Source organism: Mixophyes fleayi, chromosome 6 (assembly GCF_038048845.1).
Source record: "Mixophyes fleayi isolate aMixFle1 chromosome 6, aMixFle1.hap1, whole genome shotgun sequence".
Taxonomy (NCBI): Eukaryota; Metazoa; Chordata; class Amphibia; order Anura; family Limnodynastidae; genus Mixophyes; species Mixophyes fleayi.
In genome coordinates, this window is record NC_134407.1 from 181,742,343 (window position 1) to 181,769,311 (window position 26,969).

The 26,969-nt window shown below is 39.8% G+C and overlaps 1 protein-coding gene across 2 annotated transcripts in view; it reads left to right on the forward strand.

Moving 5' to 3' along the window:
* MTCL2 (microtubule crosslinking factor 2) overlaps positions 1-24,886 on the forward strand; it is a 79,688-nt gene extending 54,802 nt beyond the window's left edge. For both annotated transcript variants that reach the window (XM_075177470.1, XM_075177471.1), the window contains exons 9-15: positions 2,177-2,281; positions 2,779-2,931; positions 6,990-7,217; positions 12,773-12,832; positions 15,367-15,437; positions 16,160-17,603; positions 18,019-24,886. In XM_075177470.1, the coding sequence (XP_075033571.1) occupies positions 2,177-2,281; positions 2,779-2,931; positions 6,990-7,217; positions 12,773-12,832; positions 15,367-15,437; positions 16,160-17,603; positions 18,019-18,165 (2,208 nt within the window). In that variant the 3' untranslated portion in view covers positions 18,166-24,886. The remainder of the gene's footprint in view (positions 1-2,176; positions 2,282-2,778; positions 2,932-6,989; positions 7,218-12,772; positions 12,833-15,366; positions 15,438-16,159; positions 17,604-18,018) is intronic.
* Positions 24,887-26,969: the final 2,083 nt, after the last annotated feature.

Sequence of the window (26,969 nt, forward strand, 5' to 3'; positions counted from 1 at the left end):
GAATTACTGTACGGTACAGTGTAGTGGGTGCAGGTTAGAGATACCGTTGGGAGACCCTTTTCTAGACTAAAGCACACTGGTATTAGGTGTAAATTGATTGTATCAGAGGCTGTATTCTGCACATTAATCAAGGCATTCACTTGCTTATAACAGAATACCAAGGCTGGTATTCTGTCTTATATATATCTATACCAATACATATTTTTCACATGATTGATCACACGCAGCCCTGTCTCAGTGGTTGTGATCTATATATAAGCTGGACTGCATTAGTAGAATAAGGCTTTTCCAGCACTCAGCGGGGAGGCAGTGGTTTGGGATAGCTAGTCTGCCTTGGGGCGTTCCTGGTTTTGACAGCAGCTGCTGTGGATGAATCTTCACATGTGACTAACCCCATCTCCTCGCCCAGCATCTCTAGCCAGAAACGTATTACACTAATGTGGATTATACTGACAGCGCAGGACCAAGCCGATTATCTGATACACTGGGAATTACTGGAAGGCAGCATATGCCATTTAAACAGTTTCACAGACAAGTGATATGGAAAATGGGATAAAAAGTCTGTGCTAAAGATGCAGAATCCTGCATACTATGGTGCCATATTTAATAGTTTGTAGGGTGATCCTTGATGAGTTGCAATGAATATGAAATAATGTGGACTTATCGTTCAGGTTCTCCTTCTTATGTGATGTCCTCTCACGTTGAAACAGGCTGTGCATTCATATGCATGAATTTCAAGTTTCTCTTTATGGCCACGGTAACTAGGTCACTGTTAGGCCAAGCAAAATAACTGTGCCTTACAGGGGCATGATTTAGTCCGATGAGACCTTAACTGGTCGTAGGGACTTTGGGCCTGAGTCATTAAGGAGAGCAAAGCATAAAAAAGGAGTAACCTTGCACCTGGGCAAAACCATGTTGCATTGGAGGGGGAGGTAAATTTTGGGGACAAATTTATATTTGGGATAGGGCATGTCTTAGATCAACTTTAAATTTCAGTGTAAAAATAAAGTTATCAAGTATTTGTGTGCTAGATGAAAAAACAGCCAGTATTTGACTTATGTGCAAAATAATAAACTAATTTGCACCCCTTGCATTGTAACATGGTTTGTCCGAGAGAACATTTACTTCCTTTTTGTGCCTTACTTTCCTTAATGACTCAGGCCCTTTTTTAATGACTGTTTTAAGGTATTCAAATTACATCATTTGTTTTACAGACTGCATGCACAATATATTAGAGGACTACAACAAGCTACTTTTTAAGAAGAAACCGTTTTTCCCCCCAAATAGTACAGTTGCTGGGATCTAGAACCTATGGCACCTGTAACAGAAGATTCTATAGGCCTTACAGCCTGGAATATATTTAATACAAACTGCACAATGCATGGTTGGCAGGTAGAAGCTGATCAGACAAGCCTTGGGTCTGTCCAGTCAGCCTGACATCTATGTTCACGGCAGTTTGTATTAAAAATCCCCCATGCTGTCCAGTATTTGACTGGCACATTTAGTTGCCGTCTGTCGTATATCATGCCAGTCCTGGTCTTGCCATCTATGTCCTGTTTGAGGCAGAAAAAAGTGGCACTCTAGTGGATTGAGGCTCTGCCAGCAGTCTTAGCAACACCTTTATAGAAGGTAGACCAAGTGCTGCCACAAAATACAAAGGAAAATTAGCAGAATATGCTTAGTGTGCCTTTAATAGCCCTTGTACAGTTAAAACAAGCTCCCTGACTTGTAAGTCTTATAAGCTGTAGTAAGGTATATACTACCCAGATACAATAAATGCAACTCGCATAAAAATTCTTTGTGCCTTTATCTCCTATCTACATTCTAGCCCACACAAAATGTTTCAGCAACTTGATGATGATCTATGTATTAACATATTAAAAGATTATACTTTTTCTCCATTTAGAATTAATACATAAAGAAGATTCTGAATTAAAGGTTTTGTTTTATACTATAAACAGAATTCTTTTATATCTCAGTCCCCCATGTTTGGAAACTCCACCAATTCAGACCTGCATGGCAAAATGGTGTATGTGCCGTCAAATTGTAGGAAAACTTACCAATCGCTATGACACCTTACTGTTTGGTATAGCGAACAGAAATTATTCCATGCGGCCAGTGTTTTAATTATTTCACACATTTATTTTTTTCTTTAATTCTATGTTGTTTTCATTAGGTAAACAGCGTGAAAGAACTGTACATGCTGATTGAGGAAGAGGAATTAAATCTTCCAGCCACAGATTATAAAAACTGTGACGGAGAAAGTTGGCCACAGAATATGGTAATTATCAAACACTTGTTTTTAAGCTTTATTTTTATTAAATGTATTAAAGGAGAACTCCAAGAACTACAGACTCCTCCCACGAGGAGATGTGTAGGGGCAATGGGATGGACTTCCACAGTTTGGGAGTTAAACACCCACTCTGTAGCCGCCAGTAAGGATTGCTTCTCCAGGCATAGCAGCTTGGAGGATTTTTGAAAGTACCCAGGATGCAGTGCATGATGGTTGATGTAGCAGACTTGGCTATGGGACCTCAGGCATTGACTGACCATGGTGTTAACAGTTGGGAGTTTCATATCCACTTCCCACCTCCAGTGAAAGGCGACAAAACACAATATAATCATTTTTAAACAAGGAAAACAGAATGATAAAAAGCCATGCAAGATATGGTGGATGGTGTAGAGAGTAAGCGACCATGTAGAGACCACTGTAAAGGGTGGAGGGGGGACCCATGGAGTTTATATTATCTTTTCAATTCATCTGCTTGCATTTTGCAGACTACAGAGTGCATGAAAACCCTTTCTGATGTTAAGAGAATCCTGAAAGACCTCTGCAACGAGCTACAGGACGAGAGGAGAGGAATGAATGAACTTCAACAGCAATTTGCAAAAGCAAAGGCAGCCTGGGAGATGGAGAGGACTGAACCCAAGGTTAGTCACGTCCATAGAAATGGCTTGGATGGTGCAGTTATTCAGTTATGTCTTTTTTCTTTTTTTTTCTTTTTTTCCCTTCAATATATATCTTTATATTTTGTATTTATTTCAAGTATTATAGAGGGAAATATGTAAATGTAAGCATATAAATGTTATGGGTCTTTCAGTAATGAATACAATGCAGTTTTCTAAGTGATGCAAAAATGTGTGAAACACCATCAACACATAATAATGAAGGATGTGTTAGCAGAAATAATTTAAATGTTAATTAGTACTCTGCCAAGTATCCAGACTATCTAGCAGCAGGTTACACAAACAGGACATAAAGCCAATTTTTAAGTTCAGTTATTTTTTCAGTGTAAATACAAAGCTATCACGTATTTCTGTGCTACATGACAAAAAAAGCCAGTATTTTCTTTATGTGCAAAATAATAAACCAATTTGCACCCATTGCATTGTAACATGGTTTTGTGCAGGAGCAAATTTGCTCCTTTTGTTTGCCTTGCTCTCCCTAATGACTCACTCACCAGTAACAGCAATGTACAGAGAAACAGCATTTATTTATTTTCAGAATAGTTATTCCCTTATTTCAGCTTTTAACAGAGAACTCATGTGACATGTAGTGCACTCAATACATAAATGTAATCCTATTTGTTTTTAGTCTTTTAAAGGGATTGTAACCCTGTGTTTTGTTTTACTTGTATTTTATAGAATGTAAATATTAATGGATGAATGTATAAAAATCTTATAGGACTCCAGTATAGATTAAATATAGAGCAGAACAGGCAGAGAGGTGTCAGATACAACTCTCATAGCCTGCACAGAGGGACTGTAGTCTAGTACACACATTCCCCTGTGCGAACAACTAAGCAAATGTAATATTTGAGGTTACAGTCCTGGGCTCTTTTTGCCTTTAAGTGCAGTGTGTGTTGCCTCAGGTCGTCAGTGGGCAGTTTATAGGGTAATTATTGGTACACGTAAGTAAAATGTCTATGTACACAGGACATATTGTTGCCTTCTCACCAATGTTTCCTCCTTCCTGCCTGCACTGTTGGACCTTCAGCAGCATATCCTCATCTTAATGTGTTCCTGTCCCCTGTGTCTTTACCAATACCTCTAATTCTGCTTCCCCAACATGTGTCTCCTTCCTTCCTGCCCTTATGTTAGTCCACTGCCTTCACCACCTCTGTCTGTGTGGTCTCTACCTCCTACCACTGCTTCTGCCTATGGTACCAGCGATCTGTTCCTGTGGCTGTCCTAGAATCGGAGCATTATTAATTTATACAACTTCTAGCGCTATAATGGCTGCTGCTCCAAAATATTTTTATTATTAATTATTATTTAAGTGTGTGTGTGTGTGTGTTAGGGAAATTTAGACTGTAAGCCCCAATGGGGCAGGGACTGATGTGAGTGTGTTCTCTGTATAGCGCTGCGGAATCAGTGACGCCATATAATTAAATAGATGGTTTAGTTGACTGCAACCGTAGGGAATGCACAGTGATTCACTGGCATATCAGCGCCCATCAGTCTTTTCTGTGTAGTAGGTTCCACCCTAAACGTTCAGCAACATAATCATAGTTCTATATAATCATGTATTTTACATAAAATATATATTTGGCATCCATAAAACGCCAAAAAACCTCTCGAATACAGGAGACATATCGTACATTGAAAACATATTGCCTAAACACGCACACACAAATGCATAATATCTGCACAGGCAACAAAGAAAACACCTATCAGCGTTAGCGGATCATTTGCAACCAGCCGATCAGAAGTAGTTGGCTGTTACTGGTGATCGTCCTCATGATCCTTTATTTGCACCTGCCCCGGACCACCCCAAATAATACGGCTTGGACAGGTGTTTATTATTCCCGGTCTTCATCTGTTCAGCCCCCCCTTCCCCCTCCCTCCAAGTCCAAGCGGACGTAAGTGCCAGAATCCCTCAAATCTTCTTAGACGTGTATGCCTGCTACAACTTTTCTGATAGGCAGAGAGATTTCATGCAGAATACGCTACATAAACTGGCATAGTACTCTACATTAGCCCCTATATTTCTGTCCCCTGGCATATAACAAAGAAAAAAAATGGATGTTCTTAATGGTTTAGACAATATGACTGGTTTAGAGAGGGGATAAACCCTGCATTATGCTGTCCTATTGTGTGCTATGGACTCCTGGTCACGGTTACCTGCACACATTGTTAACGTGCAGCAACAGATACCGGTCTCTGAATGTTTCATGAGCACAGCAGCTTGTGAGCAGCTGGTTATTTTGGTATTATAATAACATATGTTTGGCTGATGGTTGTGACAGTTACATGGCAGCTGCATTAAAGTGTTTGTCTGCCAGTCTCTACCAGAACACAAAACAAGGAAAGAATCACTGAATATAGAAAAAATAATAATGCACTATTACAAATCTGAAGTCTTTATACATCTATTCATACATTAGTTCTCATCAATTTAAAGCCCATAACAAAGACATTGCTGCCAAAATGATAGAGATCAATACAATACTACCAGGCTGCAGTCTAATTAAATCACAATAGGTAACTCCTCCTTAAAGGCAGTCACTTGCTATACTCTCCACCATACAATGTTCAGTGACTTGACAGATACTAGTTACAATGATGTATTTGGCAAGTGAGGGGCTGATTAGGAATTTCGGATAATGCATGGCAAAGACCATGGCTTTCCACTTTGGAGTCGTTTATCCTGTTGTGCTCTGCGATGACGCTGTGTAAGTATGTTAGTCATAGATGGATAGCTGTAGATGTGTGAGAGAGGTTGGAAACCTGATAATCATTCCACAAGTAGGAGAGGCTGGAAACATGATAGCTGTCCTAGAAGAGAAGTAGTTGGGGAAGTGATAGCCATTCATGAGCTGGGAGAGGCTGAATGACTGATGGATCTTAGGGAGTGACTGAGCTCCAGTATAGAGATGACTTTAAAAGGGTGCAAATCAGAGCCCACAGCTATGTAAAACCTTGATTAGTACCTTATTTCTCTGATTAGTGCCTTATTTGTATATTTGTATGCCTTGCTTGGGTAAAAGTACATGTAGTCTTTGGAGTGTAATACAACAGATACATCTAGAGAGCGATTATTCTAATAAATGGTAGAATGTTACCTTGGTTGGCATTACCAAGCAGTAACTTTTTAATTGAGCCAAAAAAATTATGTTTTTCTATTTTTGGAGACCTAGTTGTATATTTACTAAACTGCGGGTTTGAAAAAGTGGAGATGTTGCCTATAGCAACCAATCAGATTCTTGCTGTCATTTTGTAGAATGTACTAAATAAATGGCAGCTAGAATCTGATTGGTTGCTATAGGCAACATCTCCACTTTTCTCAAACCTGCAGTTTAGTAAATATACCCCCCTAAAGTTTTCTGTAGTAGGGAACTTTGTGTATTTACTTTCCCATCTTGCAAATGGTCTGTTCTCTCATTCTCTCCTCTACGCTTGAGTGAACCTGGGAGACTTATTTCAGAGGAAGAAAGGATTATTAGTAGTTAAAGCTTATGGGGTGCTGAGAAAAGCACATGGCTAGCATGGTGGCTAGTGGTTAGCACTTCTGCCTCACAACTCTGGGGTCATGAGTTCAATTCCCAACCATGGCCTTATCTGTGTGGAGTTTGTATGTTCTCCCTGTGTCTGTGTGGGTTTCCTCCGGGTGCTCCGGTTTCCTCCCACACTCCAAAAACATACTAGTAGGTTAATTGGCTGCTATCAAAATTGACCCTAGTCTCTTTCTCCCTCTGTCTGTCTTTGTGTGTATGTTAGGGAATTTAGACTGTAAGCTCCAATGGGGCAGGGGCTGATGTGAATGAGTTCTCTGTACAGCGCTGCGGAATCAGTGGCGCTATATAAATAAATGGTGATGATGATGATATAATATTGTATGTGTGTTTATTGTTGGTTATAATAGTGTATTGAATTGGATAATTCACTGATATCAGCATAAATGGAAGATTTAGAGTAGTTTCTTTGTCCTGTAGATTTTCTTGTGCTGTGATTGGAGTCAGTGTAACATAAATTGCACTGTCTTACAGCTGGACTCTGGGATAGAAACCGATATTAAAGCTGCTCTGAAGTGGGAGAGAGAGGAACATCAGCATCTCCTGGCTGAGTCGTACAGTGCCGTCATGGACCTCACCAAACAGCTGCAGGTCAGTGAGAAGAACTGGGCCCAGGAAAAAGAGGAGATGCTGGCTCGCTTCCAGCAAGAGCGGACAGAAACCCAAGAGCAGATAAAAGAACTGCAGAACAAACTAAAACAGGTGAGAAGGTTTGTGTGTCAGCGTTCTGTATCACCGGTAGCCATCTGCTCTTCATCGCCAGCTTATTTCCATTTCATAAATTTATTTGTAAGGGGCAAAGAAATCCAAGATTAAATCCTCAAGCGGACTGAGAGAGGATGCCATGAAAAATGCCTTTGCCAAAGCTTTTAGATTATATATAATTTTAGTCTGGTCACATTTTAAGACAGAAGTTTCAATGGCATCATAACATTTCATTGTGCACTTTTTACTTCTGTTTTTGGGTAAAAGAGATGGTTTGCCTCCAATGTGACAAGACAATGAAATCAGGAGGACTGATCACTGGTACATAACTTCAAATCCTAGAATGTGCTCTATTTCCTGTGCTGACAACTCCCTTGTGACTGTATAAAACACCAGTTATTTGCAGCTTCACAAATACATTGTCGTTACCTTACTCATCGTTCACGATGATGTGTCTTTACTATACCCCGATATATTATGGTTGTTCTCCCAGTCCACCTCCCAAGGTAGCCATCCAACCAACTCCACCAACTACTGTTCCAAAGCTGCCGCTCACATTCCGTTCCAGATGTCTTTTATTAGTGAGTAAATCATGATCCTATTTAGGCACAAGCATGACCTCTCCACGGTCCCAGTTTAAAAATAAATGCTGAATACAATTATTGTACACAGTGAGCACAAAGATGTGTTTTATAAACTAAAGTGTAACATTTTACATAAGCCAAGTTCAGTCCATGAATCAGTCTACTTTTCAACAGTGCATAAGAACAATAAAATGAAATGACTAATGATCATGTAATGGAGAATGTAACTGTTCCTGTGTTGCATCTAGGTGAAGAATATTGCACAAGCGCACATCCTGCTGGTATTGCTATATATTTCAGGGAAAGAGAGCTGCACATTACTTACAGGGATATATAGCCTCAAGATTGAGCATTTTTCTGTTTTGAAAACTGCTATATATTGCTGAGCGTTCTTATCTGCTTCATGAAAGTAGAAGTTTTTAAGCTCTTGGTGGAACTACCACCACTGTAGAGGTGTGGCTCTACGGGGCCCGGAGATTGGAGATTATGAGGGCCCAATAATGCTGAGTCGCCCTCCTGAGGCCACCTGCCCTGCTCTCAGAGGGAGTGGGGGCTTCTGAGCATATGCGGGTCGACACATGCTCAGGGAAGCCACAGCTGCTCAGAAGAGGTCCCGGTTCTGCTTTTCTGAGAACAGAGCATGGACTTGGGAGACTGGAGCGGCATCGCCAGGCGCTCCCCCAAAACCTACTTTAGTGCCTGGTGATACTGTGTTCTTCCCCTGTTCTCAAGTGTGTGTGTGTGTTTTGCATAATATTCTTTCACCATTAATCTTTTCTATAGGTATCGTGCCCTATATTAGCACAACACATGCAAACGGATCTGAAAATGGAACACACTGTTCTATACTTGCCTGCATTCTTACTCACGTCAGGGTGCATTGCAGTTGCTAGAAATTAACAAAAGATAAAGAGAGAAAGCCTGGAATGTAAATAGTGGCACTCTTACAGTAATAGAGACTATACCTCTATCACCCTATTTACATTCCATGCTTTCTTTCTTTTTCTTTTGTTAATTTCTATGAGCTATACTTGGTAGGGGAACACCACCCATGTAATTGTTGAAAATTTACAATTCAATCATATATTATATATAACATACAGGGTGAGTGATTGCCTGGTGCGGTGGATACTTTCTTTACATGCATTGCATTTTTCTAAACACTACTTTCCCCACTCACTTGTGCAGTGCATTGTTGAAGTCTAGGTGCCCTCCCAATACATGTAAAAATGGTAGTTATAACTGCATGTCAAACGTGTTTACACCAATGGATATATGATCTTACTATAACATTGCTACTTGTATCTATCTATTCATGGTGCTCACTATTCAATTGTATAGTAGTTTCCTGGACTCCTCAGAAAGTGAGACTGCATTAGGAAACTGCTTCTGGTCACAGCTCATCACATAGGAGCATCTGGGCTGTCCCAAAATAACAATATTGCCACACAAAGGGACTGGATTGATGGAGTCTGCCTGCATATTTTTGGGGTAGCTATAGTTTTATTCTGTATATTAGTCATGTTTTATTAACAGTCTGACTATACGGTAACAACAAGCTCTACAGGAACATACCCACTGTGCTTGGGAGGTTAGGATTATTTCTTGCCATTCTCAAAGATGTCTCCTATCATTGAGCACTTATTGCCTAAAAACAGCAGAAACAGCCATTCTGCTTTCTGAACGATTATATATTAATATCCACCAAATCAATTCAATACCAGTGACATCATTGAGGGGCTTGTGATGCCTTTTGAGTCTTGACTAGAACCCATGAGACACTGGTTTCTGGTGAATTGATAGGCTGCATCACATGGCCATGTGTGCTAGTGACAAATACTCTTCTTTTCACCTACTGCACATTGCAGCATTATGCTATTTTCTAACAAATAGGGTTTTTTGTGTTGTCTGTTGAGTAATTTGTATGTGTGGTGGTGTTAGAATCAATTTAGGTATATGGTGTTCAGGGCCAGACTGGGACTAAAAATCAGCCCTGGCATTTGAAGCATACAGGCCCACCTCTGTTGGTGACGCGGCGGCAAGGGCGTGGCCACATTATGTTTGCCGACATGGGGCATTGATATATACATTATAATAAAACATTACATTTATCAGGCCCTCCCCACCCACATCACGCCACCCCCCCACCCCAGAAACACATTACAACACTCTAGTCCACTGTACTTATCTATGCTTCTGACATCCATCAGGATGGGAACTTCCTGTAGGGTGAGCAGGGAAGCTCTGAGTCTCATAAGATTAATAAATCTCATGAGATTTAGAGCTCCTCGGCTTGCTCTGCAGGCTGTGTCCTGTCCGGGGACTGGGAGCAACTATCAGATTCCTCCTGCTAACCAGGGCTCGGTGGGCCCTAGGCACTTAAGACAGGGGGGCTCCTATATATAATATGGTTACTAGACACATTTTCAACAAATACACAGGCACTACTGTTAGGTGCACACAGTTCTTCCTTCACAAGCGGTATAATGTGAAGCAGGACATACCTCCCAACTGTCCTTGCAGTCAGACCGAATCCTGACTAAGCGGGACAGTCACCCACCAAATTCAGGACAGTTGGCAGACTGTCCTGCTCTCTCCTACCTGACTTGTGGTTGCTGGTGTCTTTAGATCAGTTGCTACTTGTCTGGATCCTGGAATATTGGGGGCCCTATTTGGAAAAAAAAATAGGTACATGAAATTTAGAAAACTCCAAGCAGCACCGCTGTTAAATTAATATAGCACCCTAGTTTTAAAATTAGGCCTCACTACAGCCCCAATATCAAAATAATAGTATTCACATTTAATAAATAAACCTATTTCCCTCCCTGCAAACAGCCCCAGCAATAAATTAATAGTATTTACATTTCATAAATATACCCATTTCCTGCAACCATCACTGCCATTAAATTCATAGTCACATTTAATAAATAGACCTCATTCTCCCCAAACTCACCCACACACATTCAATAGCCCCCAGACCACCCCATCTTAAATTAATAGTCCCCACTATTACATTGCCCCACCATTACCCCGAAAACAAAATAGCACTACACTGCATTGCCACATTACTGTGCCCCTTCATCACCACCACACTGTGCCCCCTTATGATCGCACTGCGCCGCCCATGCTACTTTTACCCCCTTCATCACATTCTGCCATGCTGCTTTTGCCCCTCTTCATCCTCCTGTGCTCTTATCTTCCCCCCTTCTTCATCACCCTTTCCCTTTTATGCCCCCTCTTCTTCATACCCCTGTGCCTCCCCCCCCCCTTCTTCATCCCCCTGTGCCTCTCTTCGCTTCTACTCTCTTTTACTTCTGTATTTCTTCTCTTTTCTCTTTTCTCTCCTTTCCTTTCTTCTTCCTTCTGGGCGCCGCTCCTCACTGAATGACACGCCCGACATTCAGTGCAAAGAAAGGGGGGGGGTGGACGCCGGCGCCACGATCATGTGAGTATTTGTATACTCACATGATCGCGGTGTCGGAGCCCCCCGCCCCCGCTTTGCAAAAAAAGAAAAGGCTTTAAAAAAATATTGAGTAAGGGCGGGGGGCTGCGGCGCAACGTTCATGTGAGTATACAAATACTCACATGACCGCGGAGCAGGGTACCGGACCGGCCCACACAGCCATCGGCCCTTCTGGCAAATGCCAGCAGTGACAGCCAGTCTGGCCCTGATGGTGTTCACTTGGTTAACTTGGATATGTTGGTTAACAAGTAATTCCAATATTATATTCAAAGGACTCCAATTCTGTATACATTTATACTGTGAAGCAAGCAATCAATCTGATATTACACTGATACATGGCAGACTTCCTTGCAACAAGGCTAATCCCCACTTAGTAACACCCATGGCTCTAGCCCGTTCCACATGTTGGTGTTTTCTACCCAGCAATAACCTAATTGTGTCTGGATTAGATTTGTAAAACCTCCAGTTGCCAAATTTATTTAAATCTCTCAATCGCCAGCGGCAGAAATAGATCCCAGTCCCAGCTCTGCTTGATGTTATATTCTCCACGGCTGCCGAAAGGAATAAATTGTGTCTGAGATTGTGGAGTTAACGATACCCCATTACTGTTCTGTTCTAACATTATCCACTCTAGTAATAGAAGCAGCAGGACTCAATGAGACATTTTACACCTAATTAACAGAGCGTTTTATAATTGGAAAATAAATCTGCAGGGGGGGGGGCAGGGCGGCTACTTTTCAAGAGCATTTCACACCACAGAATTATATTAAGCTGTGCACAAACTGGGAATAATGCATTTCTAACCTCTGACATACTAGTGTCAAAAATTGTAACTATATATCAACTGCAAATGTATGTAATCTAACTTTGGCTTTTAATGTTTTATTTATGTGCTTAAAAGTTTATATAGCAAAAAATAAACCATTATAAACAATATACACAAGGGGAATGGCAACTAAGCTTATACAGGTTTTTCCCCTTATACCCCAGCCCTAGTTTGTTAGTCACATGGGTTCCCTCTGTTGCACTAGGTGACAGCTTTATGGCTTCCCAAAATGACCGGTAGTACAGTCTAGTGAGTTCTTGCTGGAGAAACAGCTGGTCATTCACAAGGAGAACATTACTTTCACACTCATCCCCTACCCAATGCCTGCTAAGTGTGAAAATTCTCCTGGGCAAAGACACTGCCAGTTGATTTGGGCACCTACATGGTGTTGGTAGTGGGATCCCATCTGACTGCTGTAAATAATATCCAGAATGCGTTATAAGAAAGCCCTGATGTTATGAAAGGTTTAGCAGAGGATGATGTATTTTATACAATACAACAAGGGTCTCTTATAGCTTGAAATTGCATTATGTAAAATGTATGAATAACTTCTCTAGCATAAGGTGTAGTACATATTAAAATCTGTAGGTGTCACTGCTACTTTTCCACCCTTTTCATATTTATGTATTTTATTATGGTTTTACTGCAAAATCCCTACTTTTTCTGTCCTTTCTTATAGAAGGAAGAGGAGTCATTGGTGGAAAGAGGCCCAGAGAGGAGGAGTAGTTGCTGGAAAGAGGTATTTTGGGCAGATCACCTATGTTATTTGTTATATAGGCTGCACATGGACAAGTACACAAACTATACAAATTTCTCTTGCACATGAGTGTTTGTTTCATGCATAACATTTCTGCTCAGGGAATGTGATGTGTTACGTGCTCCTTTATCATGTGGTTACCATTCATGTACTTTTCATCTTCAGTTCTGTTTCTCTAAATTCAGACAATCCTACCTCCCAACATGTCCTACCAGGATATCACAATCTGATCCACCCATGTCACTTCCAGTCCAGTAGTCCAGTAAACCCCGCTCCTTTTAACAGTCAAATCTCAGGATTGTCCAGTGAATAATTGCGCCGCTAATTCCGCAGCGCTGTACAGAGAACTCGCTCACATCAGTCCCTGCCCCATTGGGTTTTACAGTCTAAATTCACACCACATGCACGCACGCGTCAATTTGTTAGCAGCTGATGGTAGTCGGAGGGTTTGGGGTGGGAGGATTGAGAAGAGATTTAAATGTGTTTAAAAAGGTGTTTGGGGTTAGAAGCCTGAGCATAGATGAGAGATTGGAAGTATGTTTGTTTGTTTTGCAGTATCCAGAGAATTTCAATAGGAGTGGTAGATACCAGTATATGTGATGAAATCATTAGAGGTACAAGATTTACGCCAGTGATGTTCTGCTTTACGAGAGAGTTTTTGTAGAGTTCGTGTTACTGTATTGTGCCACGGTTGGCAGCGAAGTCTACGCGGAATATGTAATGTCGCTGGAGCCACTTGATCAAGGGCAGTTGCTCGGTTTTGGTGAAAATGGGGTACTGCCTGATCAGGGGAGGAGAATGTAGAAATTGGGGTGAGAAGGTGTTGAAGAGAGGTGAAAAACTGTTGAAGATCAATAGAGTTGAAATTCCTGTGGTTGTGAGGAGGCTTGGAAAAGTTTGACACTGGGGAGGGTAAAGAACTGGGTGTGACAAAGTAGCTAATTAGGTGATGATCCGAGAGGGGGAAAGGAGTGTTAAGGAAATCAAAAACTGAGCATAGTGCAGAGAAAACAAGAGCAAGACAGTGGCCATCCTGATGAGTAGCGGATTCAATGCACTGGGAGAGGTCAAGTCAGGATGTTAGAGAGAGTAGTTTGGAATAAACAATGGAAGGTGGATTAGAAATAGTGATGTTGAAATCACCCATGATTATAGTGGGGATGTTAGAGGATAAGAAGTAAGGGAGCCATGCAAAGAAGTGTTCAAGAAATTGTTGCTGTGGTCCAGGGGGGCGATAGATGACAGCAACATGCAAAGAGAACGGGTTAAAAAATCCTAACAGTGTGTACTTCAAAAGATGTGAACGTGAGTGATGGGACATTTGGGAGAACTGTGAACGTGCACTGTGGGGAGAGAAGTAGTCCAACCCCACCTCCTTGTCTGCCTCCCGGTCTGGGGGTGTGGGTGAGATGAAGACCACCATGTGAAAATGCTGCAGGTGAGGCAGTGTCTGATTGTGTGAGCCATGTTTCTGTTATTGCCAGTAGGTTTAGGTTGTTTGAGAGGAAGTTCCTTTGTTACCTCCGTTACCGATAGTGATTCAGTCAGAGTATGGATGGTTCTATTTTAAAATATATAAATAAAAGTTACATTTAAAAAAAATAAGATACATTTTTCCCTTTTTGTATCTTTGTGTTACCTTAAGGCTGGTGTTGCAAAAGTTCTTTATTTTACTGGGCTGTTCAGAATATGGTTTACTGGCAGATAGTACACAGTAGGAAACATTGGATTTCTGTTGCACAAGAGCTGCATGCTTAGTGTTTCATTCACTGAAGAACCAAGGAAGCAGAAAATGTTGGTGGAACACCAGCCTTAAGCTGGTATCAAACTCCAAAGTGTTATTGCCAAATCTGGCAAAAGTGGTGCTTACATTATTACAAGACTGCAATCTCTCAGTTGTATATCATCATCATCATCATTTATTTATATAGCGCCAACACATTCCATAGCGCAAATGTTGTATCATGTTTCTGTCAGACTTTTAAATTCCATATAATTATAAGTGCATCTGTCCAGGTTCTGTAAACCATAGTAATGATATGATAACTTTATATTAGTAAGCTACATATTAATGAATACTGCAACATTCCCATAATACTAGTCTGTTTTCTCAGACCATCGGCTGAGCTGGGAAATGTTAGTGACCTTGAAACCAGTTACTGCTGTGCTTGCTAAATCACTGGCTTGTGGAAAAATGCATTACTTGTGGGGAGCTGCCATGTATTATCAAGGGAATGTGTTAAGAACTCTATGGAACAGCTGTTCCATACAGTAACTCTATACATTCACTCAGCTGCTGGGTAGGCACGCATCTCACCATCTATAGTCTACACAGTAAACGTCTTTTCTCCTAAGTGAGCTTGATCCATTGAAGCTATGTTCTATATCCCCCTCTAGTGACACTCTACAAGGTACCACAAAGCTATATTTAGCAGCCTTGTTATCTTGAGTTTCTTTGATCTCCTAAACATTGTAATATGAATATTTGTTAATGACCAACACTTGTTTTGTTCTAGGAACTCAATGACAAGATGCAGGATAAAGATATAGACTGTGACATGGATGCTAATGGGACTAATTTAAAAAGGTGAAGTTTACCTGTTATTTCCATCATCTTGTACATCAGCCCTCCTGATGGTACAATGCCCCATATAATCAGCAGCAGGATAGCTTTCTAATCATGCTACAAGAAAGAAGGGGTGGTGTGGAAGAGATATAGAGGGAAGGTGGGCTTTGTCTTTTTGGAAGTGTTCTTTGGATAGTAAATGCAAATGTGTGAATTAGTAGAAATCTATAAGTTAGTGAGAATATTTGAATAAATGTTTGTAAGAACAGGAAATAAGGACTGCCACCAGAAATGTTGACTGTTATCTCTGATTTATACATGTCCATGGAGCCATTGCTTTTTGTACAGATAGAGCTGTGGGAGAGCCTTCCGCATCAAAATTATAATTTCACATTGCCATCATTCCTTGACAAATAGACATAGTAGGCCATACCTTCGATCTCCCCAAATCCTGCTTTCATCCACCCAACAACATCCTCATTTGCTGCAGCCATACCTCCAGTCCTGTATACCAAAGCTCTCTTACACGTAGGAAATCAGAATTGACATAATCTTACACCAAGGGTTTATTGAATAACTGATCTTCTGTGACCTATAGTATCCATTCAGCATTTAATAGTACTGTAGTCCGATTAATAGCTTAAGTTACAACATATGTGTTCTACCTCAAATATAATATATATATGTTTATTCTGTATAATGTTCTGTTCATATAAGTAAGCTTATTTTGTGCTGTTTTTCAGAACCAAGTCGGTGTCTTCTATGTCAGAGTTTGAAAGTTTGCTTGACTGTTCTCCTTTTATTTCTGGAAAAACACCCCCTGATTTTGGGAACAACAAAGAGATGAAAGATCTTCTGGCATCTCAGCTTCTGGCCAATGGTTCCATAAGCTCAGATCTCAGTCAGAAAAGCTGTAAATATATGAATGACAAGTCATTGTCTGAGCACTTAGCCAAGGACAATTTGGTAATCTCTTCTTGGGATTACACAATGGGTAAGGCCAGGAATAGTGAAGAACCTAGTCACAAGCAGATACAGAGAAGTTATACTGCTCCAGACAGGACAGGTATCCGGATTTATTATAGTCCACCAGTTGTACGCAAGCTGGATGTTCCTTTGGTCCACAGTAAGGGAGAAAAGCTTCTGGTAGAGCCAGGATTCCTATTCACAATGGCAAAGCCTAAAGAACCAGAAACGTCAGAACAATTTTCTGGTAACTCCTACAGTCGGTGGTTATGCAATTTCTCCAAGAAGCAGCATGATCTGTTGGACAAAGATACTCTTAAGGACTCTGAGTCATCTGTACCTGGGTTCCCATCTTCATTGGGTGATTTTGAGATATCCGGAAACATGAGTGATGACATGAAAGAGATCACAAATTGTGTTAGGCAAGCCATTCGCTCCAGCTCTTTGGAGAGGAAAACAAAAAGCACATCTAGCCAGACTGTTGGGCTCTCCACGGTGGGCATTCAGACTGTCCAAATGTTAAGTGTTGGTCTTCAAACTGATCTACCGAGAACAAGCCTTCACACAAAGAGCTGGTCACCAAGAGGGTCTTCTCTACTGTCTACAAGGAGCAAACATATTTCAACATCGTTAGACAAAGTCCACTCCCGAATTGAGCGGCCTTGCTGTTCTCCCAAATATGGGTCTCCCAAACTGCAGAGAAGATCTTCATCAAAACTAGATGGCTCTAAAGATCGAAGCTTGTGGAACCTTCACCAGAGCAAACAAAATGGTTCAGCCTGGGCAAGGTCTACAACAACTCGAGACAGCCCAGTTCTGAGCAAAATGTATGATGGATCATCCAGCCTCTTCAATGTGGTGGATCATGCTGGAAGTACAGAGTCTCTGTTTAAGACTGGTCTACCTGAAGGAAGAAATAAAGCAGAAGCCCCCAAATATGGCATTGTGCAGGAGTTCTTTAGGAATGTATGTGGCCGTGCAACTCAGAGCTCCAGCACAAGCAGTGAAAAGAAGGAGTTGGAAGAAAATAACAGAAGACCGGATAACCATGACCATTGTTCATCGGCTATGTGTCACTCGTCGTACAATGTTTCTAAACTGCTGAGCAAAAAAACACCAAGACAATATGTAAATGACGAACAAAAGCCTTCTCTTGCCAGGCAGGTAGCTAAAGATGGAAGCCCCAAGGAGCCTGACCTAATTTCCACAACAGCCACTGAAGTAAGTAGAAGCTCTCTGATATCTTGCCGGCTAACTATGGTCCTTCTGAATTATAGCTCATGATCTGTTGGAGTGTAGGAACATTTACTTATTACATATGGTAGATGTCTAGCAGTTACAGATTACTTATGTTAAATATGTGTAGTGTAAGTGTGATGTACTACTGTAATAAATATATTTTTTTCTTCTCTAGTCTGTATTAAAAAAAAAAAATACAAGGAAAAAAAATAAAAATATTATTAAAAAAGATAATTCATGAAAGCTGTTCCACAGGTTCCTGGGCAGATATCTGTGAAAAGTTTTCATAATTGACCCCAATTAAATATGAATATAAAATATGAATACATTTTTAATTGAGGAAATACCTCTGGTGAGAAGTCTTCTTTATTTCCATTGTTTTCATGTATCCTTGCAGGATTTTGCCTGTAATTGCAGCTCACATCCTGTAACATCCTGCTTCTCCAGACCATCCCGGACCCACACACGCCAAACCCACACCAGGTGCCAGCTCCACCAGGAACCAGCTCTTTCTGAGGATAAAGCGGTAACTGGCTGCAACTGAGAAGGGTCCTGTTTCTTCTACTCTCCCGCGTTGCAGTTTACTTCCCAGCAGCCATTGCAAATCTGCGCACATGAGGAAGGACACTGATCCCACCAGTTAACATGCATACATACCTTAATTCGTGTACATAGGAGATCAAACTTAATAATGTACTAAGTTTAAAGGACTTTTTTGCACTGCCATGCTGGATGCTAGTATAGCACTTAACTCCTCAGTGATATGAATACCTTAAGCAGGTAGATGTGCATACATGGCTCTCTGGATATTCTGTGTATATGTAGAATACCTATATTACTATGAACTACTTTTCTGCCAGAAGGACTCACCACACAAATATGTCACATTATAAACTCTGTTTGGACTTACTCGAACTTGGACACAATTATGTCCATTATTTAAACCAAACCCTTAATCATTCCTCTATTTGCACAACTTGGTTATTCTGACCTTATTGTCTCACAAATAAAAGTAGTACAGAAGCATTAACAGTATAGGGTATTCATCACAGCGGGTCATAATGACTGTCGCAGCATCTGGCTGTAGAAGTAGGTCTATAAATGATATAGTTTGTTTTTTTTACAGTGTTCAGGAATCAACTTTTTGGACCACGGTCATCACTGGTCAGTATAATAATAAGTAACTTGAGAATTTTATTTATGAAGCAGTGAAGCGAATGTACAGTTTATATCGCAAAATAAAAAGAACTACAACATTTCTTCTTGAAACAAAGTACTTTGATGTAAAATGACAGCAAGTCTAGCTTTGAGCAGTGACCATTGAAGTAGCTGACCAAAGTGTAACATTGACGGTAATGTTGAAAAACAAGGCATTTCATTGGTTGATTTTTAGATGATGTTTTTCTGCTTTCACTGAAGGCATCTGGGTGTATTGCTCAAGAGCACAACATATTTGCCTAAAGCAATTGAAATACTAAGCCTGCCATGTCAATAGAAAAATTCTGTAAATATGAATATTAGGTGGAAATACTTGCTATGTGTATATACATATATACATTTACATTTTTTTGCCATAACAGCACATTTTTTTGTCATATTGAAATGCACTGTTTTTTTAAAATTAATTTTTGTTTGTTTATTAATACCTTTTGCCTTTCCATATGATATGGATCCATATGTCCTTTACTCAACATGTACCCTTCTATAGTTCTCTTAGTAGAGGTCAATAGAACACCACATTGAAAGCTAGATGTTTTAAAACATCTACCACTATGTGATCCATACATCTCTCATCCATCAAGATCAGTGGTGGGCAGCATGATATATCTGAGGCCTCACATTAGATTTGTGGAGAAGCATCAGATGACCTTATGATGCAAGCTATGACTGTTTGCTGATTAGTCATGCTGGTGAGAAGACTTCACTATACAATCAAAGAATAACGTGCTGTTGATACACTTTACTGTAACACCCTGCGGTATTAAAATCACTAAGACGAGGACCAAAATGGGGAAAGGACTATAGTCAGGAGGGCTGCAAGTGACCCTTATAAGGTTATCTGATGCCCACCAATGATCTAGTTATACTGTACTGTTTCACCTGATCTCCACTTTCAGTTTAAGCTGTCGACCTTTACCTAATATGGAGTCTGGTTCTTGGAGTGGGGAATTTGAGACGACACACCATAAAAAAACAAGCACTGTTCATCTACCAATTCATTTAAAAACAAGCAATGGTTAGTAATAAACAACAAATGCATATATAAAAAGAACATAAAAAAAAGACAGTTGCAAATATGGAAGTCTAAAATAAATTTGAGATACTCCTAGAAGGCAAATGCATAAACTCCTCAAAAGCAAAAGCCACTATGAATCTGTATTGTACGCCATGTTGGATTAGGGAAAGTAATATCATCCAGAAATATAATATACAGCTTCACAAAGATATAATCAGAACCGCTACGTGATGACAAAAGCCACGGCTAATGATTAAGAATTATTGAACCCGAATAAATGAAAAATGTGGCTTTGTTCAATTTCCTTACCGTTCACCTACATTTGTATCAAAGTAACACTTTGCTTTATTCTCAATTCGGTACACACACATATATATTAAAATAACACGTTGCTTGACATGATTGAAGTAGAAGCAATTTCAAAACCTCTTCAATAGTTCATTAAATAGCATTATCAAAAAACCGTTCTGTTTCTCAGCATCAGAGGCTCGGAAACAAATTGAAAGTCCCTCCTATCATTGAGTCAACCTCAAGATTTACTAGGTGCAGTTCTCAGTATCTCTCAGTGGCTCTCTGTTTATAAACTGACTTCATTTATACTAAGCCGTATAGAGAGCTTCTACTACCCTTTAGGAGTTTGCCATCATAGAGCGAGGTAGCCACCGTTTTGCCGGCTGCGTGATCAGCGTGATCAGTTTCTGCATTTTTGTCCATCTGTGGAGAGAGTATTTCCCATAATAAAAAGAGGGACAATTACCATCCAGAAATAAGAGAATGCAGAACTGTATTACTTTCGTTAATGCTAAATGGACTTGTGCATATACAGTAACGATTTATATTGGCTTCTGACTAGTTTATGTATTCATTCTCCAGGAGTATCTCAAATTTGTTTTAGTTTGATTAGGCTTACATACTTACTAATGCCTTTTTTATGTTCAATTAATATATGTATTTGTTTTCTTATTCAACGTGTATTTAAAGAAGTTGGTACAATAATAGCGCTTGTGTTTTATAGAGTTTTTGGCTTTGCTGAGGCGTTTCAGTGGCCTCTGGAAGGAGCAGCGTTGGTGCACCAATTTAATTATTTTATTTATTTCTACTACACTACAATATTTCCAGAGCACTCCAATCGTGTTTTTGGTTTTGTTTACAAATGTTCAGCCAATCAATTCATCAAGGATCAGTGACATCACAGAGGCATAATGCACTTTGTGAATGATGTCACTACTTCCGAGCGCAATGATAGGCTGTATTCTCATCTGAATTTTTACATAGTGGCATGTTTATAACACACAATCATTGATTGTTCTGTCTTTATTCTAATGGTAAAAATATCAGGTGACTGAACTCAAATAGGCTATGTGAACTGTTTTAGTACTATTTACCATCCTGTTAGACCTGTCACAGTATTAGATGCAGGAGAATGATGAAGCACTTTTTTTTTTCTACTTTCCTCCTTTTGTCTTGGTTGTTATGAGAGAACATCTATTACCAAATACTGTTAATGTTAATTTAAAAAAAAATGGGAATATTTTTGCCTCCTTCATGTTTGCGGACCATGGTTCATGCAGCCTGTATTTAAAGTGCTCCTCTCTATGAATATAGTTGGATTTTTTTACTGCCATTGTACATTTTAAGCTCAGAGTACCACTATGTACACTCCACCACCTCAGTGAATGATGGCCTATACTGCCACTCTGTATACGCCTCCTATCAATGTTAGTTTACACTACCACTCTGTACACTCCTCTCACTGTGTATACTTCCAGTCAATGTTAGTTTACACTATCACTCTGTACACCCCTCTCACTGTATATTCTTCATCTCAATGTTAGTTTACACTATCACTCTGTACACCCCTCTCACTGTGTGTTCTTCCTCTCAATGTTAGTTTACACTACCACTCTGTACACTCCTCTCACTGTGTATACTTCCATTCAATGTTAGTTTACACTACCACTCTGTACACTCCTCTCACTGTGTATTCTTCCTCTCAATGTTAGTTTACACTACCACTCTGTACACTACTCTCAATGTGTATACTTCCATTCAATGTTAGTTTACACTACCACTCTGTACACCCCTCTCACTGTGTATACTTCCAGTCAATGTTAGTTTACACTACCACTCTGTACACTCCTCTCACTGTGTATACTTCCATTCAATGTTAGTTTACACTATCACTCTGTACACCCCTCTCACTGTGTATTCTTCCTCTCAATGTTAGTTTACACTACCACTCTGTACACTACTCTCAATGTGTATACTTCCATTCAATGTTAGTTTACACTATCACTCTGTACACCCCTCTCACTGTGTATTCTTCCTCTCAATGTTAGTTTACACTACCACTCTGTACACCCCTCTCACTGTATATACTTCCATTCAATGTTAGTTTACACTATCACTCTGTACACCCCTCTCACTGTGTATTCTTCCTCTCAATGTTAGTTTACACTACCACTCTGTACACCCCTCTCACTTTGTATCCTTCATCACAATGTTAGTTTACACTACCACTCTGTACACTCCTCTCACTGTGTATACTTCCAGTCAATGTTCGTTTACACTACCACTCTGTACACTCCTCTCACTTTGTATCCTTCATCTCAATGTTAGTTTACACTACGACTCTGTACACCTTTCTCACTATATATACTTCCATTCAATGTTAGTTTACACTATCACTCTGTACAGCCCCTCTACCTGGTAATGTATTCTCGACCTGTACAATCCACAGACTTCTTCTCCATTTTAGATTACCCTACAACTGTATACACTCATTTCATAGTGATGTTAGATACAATGCAAATTTTTACCCTCCTAGTAATGGATTAACAAATCGGCATCCCCCTTCTGGGTAAAGTTAGCTCAACTACCATAGGAAACCATGAGACAACAAACAATACATTCACACATGTACATGTCATCTAGTCATTTTATGCTTCAGTGATGACATTAGTTGCTACTGTTACTAGTTCAGCTCACAAAATGGTTGCCTCCAATGTTTGTAGATGACACATACCCATTAACTATAATCTATGTACAGTGCGGGGGATTTTCTATAAAAGAGGTGGAGCGGAATCTTTGCCTTATCTTGTCTTTTGGAATTGTCTTTCCTTGTTCTCCATAGTTTATAATGTTATACTGCCATTTTCCTGCCACTACTGCCTTTTATCACACACAACAGTTAAAAGCGGTTGTGGTTTAGTAACACTGCAAAACATTTTTTATTTTTTATAGAATACACCTTTTGTAGTAGTCTTTTATATGACTGAATCCACACGACACTATCTTGTATGAAGAGGACAGAGAAGTACAAGAACAGACATTTTCTTAAAGCACAGTAGACTGTTCAAATTGGACAAAAAAAGGACATCTTTACATACTTTTTAAGAGTATATAATGTAAAACTTGTGTAGTCATTCCATCTAAGATATTATTATAAACATTTTCCAGAGTCCTCCACTTTTATAGATTATCCCCCAAGGGGGGTATGAGAGAAAATTGAGGAAACTTGGCACTCCCTCCTTTTTTTATTTTAAGTTTTACATACTGGTGTCTCTTTTGATGTGGGAAAAAGTTTTGAACACGTGTTTTTATAGTTTTATCATACATACAAGCTACACATCATGCACAACTGTATTAAAGTACACATTATAATCTAGACACGTATAAATAAGTACATGTTTACTTACACACTGTAGTAACGGATTTTGTCTATATGTATACTCACGGTCAAATATATATACAGAGAGATAGACTTGAAATGGCCAGTCAGTAGGCAAGGATGATGCTTATAACTACAAATAGCCTGTAATGATTCTGTCATGCATTTTTGCACTGAAGACGTTTTGATCATGATGTATGCACGAGGACTGGGTCATTTTAATACAATGCATATAGAGGAATAGGCTAGCATAATATGTAGATTGTGCTTTTTATATAATATTTACATTTTATGTCATCTGCATAATTTGCAGAGAAATTCCTATAAAAATCAAACCATGCTCAATGAGGATTTTGTACAGCAGAAGTTGCGTGGGGTCATAGGTTATGACCTCTGAGGCAATCACAGACTGACCAATGGCTGCAATCTGCCTCTTCACCTGCACTTGTCATGTGACTTCAAACTCTGACAAATATAAAATTGTTGTATACATATGAGCATAAACACATCTTTTATGACATTTCTTGGCCTAATTACTTTAAACTTCCACCATGTATTATATTTATTATTTATTTTTATTTAGGTTTTTGTTTTTAATTGTTTGTTTTGTTTTAGCCTTTTCATTGTGTGTTGTTTTCCCTGTTTTTTTGTTTTAATAGTTTTTGTATTTTAAGCACACAGATTTTAAACAATTACGATTCAAATAGCAGCTTCATATTAAGTGCAATGTTTGGGGTGGGGTGGGGGTGTCTTATAGACTTATATTGGGGTTTGATATATATAATGCATGATAAAAGGACACCAATAGTTTGGAAAATTAGCATTTTGGATGTAAATATTTGTTTTGTTTATCTTAGAACATGTTCAATGAATTTTCTGCATTTTTTTTTAAAAAGTGTCAACTTTTAGATTGTTCCCAACTTTATACCAATGACTTTTCAAGATTTTTAATAGAAATTTCTCAAGTGCGTTTGTAAATACCTAAAATGTGTTTCTAATTCTGTGATGTAATTCGTAAAATGACAGCAAGCAAAAGACATCTTTAAAATTATAAAATTTACAAGTATCCGTCCAATTTTGATTGGAGACAATAATATAGATTGAATTTAATATGGACAGATTTCCGTTAGATATGTATAACATGTTGAAATGGAATTTCATTTATTTAAGGGTTAAAAGTTAACTCACTGCTGTCTGTTACGGAGTTACATTTACTTTTTCTCTTCTTCCCCTCAAAATTGTATCCATGTAAAATACCTATTTTGGATTTGCTATTTTTCATGCCTTTTCATCACAATTGTCTTTGTAACTGTATGTCAACTAACTGTCACATTTCCATAAATTAAACTGTTACAATAATACATGTATTCCGTGTTTTTATATGTACTAAAATACTACACATAATAGATGTGTAAATTAAGATCAGTGATGGATGTGAGGTCCATGCACCAGATAGGAAACAGGTTGGACTAATGGTTATATTTATTTTAGGTTTGTAAGTTTAAGAGCTGAATACATGTGATGTACTATAGCAGGAGTGGCCAACCAGTCAGAGACCAAGAGCCAAAAAATATCTATAGGTACTGCAAGGAGCCAACTTTATCTTTTATATGTGTGTGCATATACATATACAGTATGAACATGTGCATACATACCATACACACATACATTGAAAATATAATCTAAGCAAAAAAGAAATGATCCAACAGTGCCAAAACGTTCAGAATAATCATAAAATCAGCACAGCATTGCACTGCATAGTGGAGGAGGGTTCAAAGGGCTACTTATAGTCTCTTCACAATAGCTCACACTGCTACTGCATTCACAATCCCTCAGACCTCTTAACGTGCCCATCGGATCTCCCCACATGCTTCTCAGCCTTCCCATATGTCATCAGACCTCTCCACATGCCATCAAATATACCCATACGCCCATCAGACCTCCCCAAATGTCCCTTACATGCTCATCAGACCTCCCCACATGCCATTATACCTCTCCACACACAAATCAGACCCCCACCTGCCAACGGATTTCATCACATGCCCCTTATATGCTATTCCACCTTCCCACATGCCCCTTACATGCTCATCAGCTTCCCCACAAGCCCCTTATATGCTATCACACCTTCCCACATGCCCCTTACATGCTCATCAGCTTCCCCACATGCCCGTTAAATGCCATCAGACCTCCTTACATGCCCATCAGCCTCTACACTTGTCCCTAACTTGCCCACAAAGAGGAAGATCACACTACACGCTCTCCTCAGTGGCGCACGCAGGGGGGGTTTCTGAGTCTCCAGAAACACCCCCCCCCCTGCGCTAACTAAGTGGCCGCTATAGCTGCACTGTCCTATACAGCAGCCGCGGTGCTGTCAAAGAAGCGTCTGCGGCGGTGCTGTAGTGTATACAGCACCGCCGCGGACGCTTCTTAGACAGCGCCGCGGCTGCTGTATAGGACAGCGCTGAAGAAACGGAGCTGCTGCGCATGCGCAGCAGCTCTCGCAGGGGGTGTTTTTTTTGGGGGGTCGGGGGTTTCCCCCCGACAATCCTCCGTTCGCCCCTGCTCCTCCTCCTTTTTTCTTTGTATTGTCTGTGACAGTGTGACTTCTCTGCATTGTTCAAAGGAGGACACAAGATGTGGCTGCTCTGTTAGTCGAGCAGTTGAATGTTTTCCAATCTACCCTTGCCGGTGGCTGGACAACTATAGTTTGTTGATGCTCACGGCCAGGAGCCCCCTTTCAAAGCTCAAAGAGCAACGTGTGGCTCTAGAGCTACAGCTTGGCCACCGCTGTACTATAGTACTTCCCCACATTCTAATTTTTCATACAGATTTGTTAAAGTGTATCCACTTGTGAAACTGATTCATTTGCATATATTAAGCTCATTAACATGTCCTCTACAATGAAATTCATGGCACACTTTATGAATAGAGTCTGATGTGAGCACTTGCAGAACTTTGTTAACTTGAAAGTCATGCTGAGCATTGCGGACCCGTTGACAAACCTGGGCACTACAAAAGAGGGGACAGACAGACATCACAGGCATGAAAACTATTCCAATAAGTGCTGGACCCTAGACTAATGTGCCTCAAATACAACAAGTGTTTGTTTTTTTCTGGAGTCATAACTTGCTTGCAAATGCAGAATAGCTATCTGCATGAAAAATGCATAATGGGAAATATATGTACAGGTAACTAGATAAGGTGTTCTTGCCCTTAGCAGCCAGTCACACATTTACTTTCATTTTCTAAACTGTGCTAGATGTAGAACTGAATCTGATTGCTTGCTAAGGGAGTCGCTTCCTTTTCTATACAGTTACCCGTAGAATAGTTTTCATAAATGCCCCCTTGCAAACTACTTAAAAAAAATGCATTAATCCGCTTTCAAACACATCAGTTTGTAATGTTTTTTAAAACAATTATACATGTCCACAATGATGATAGA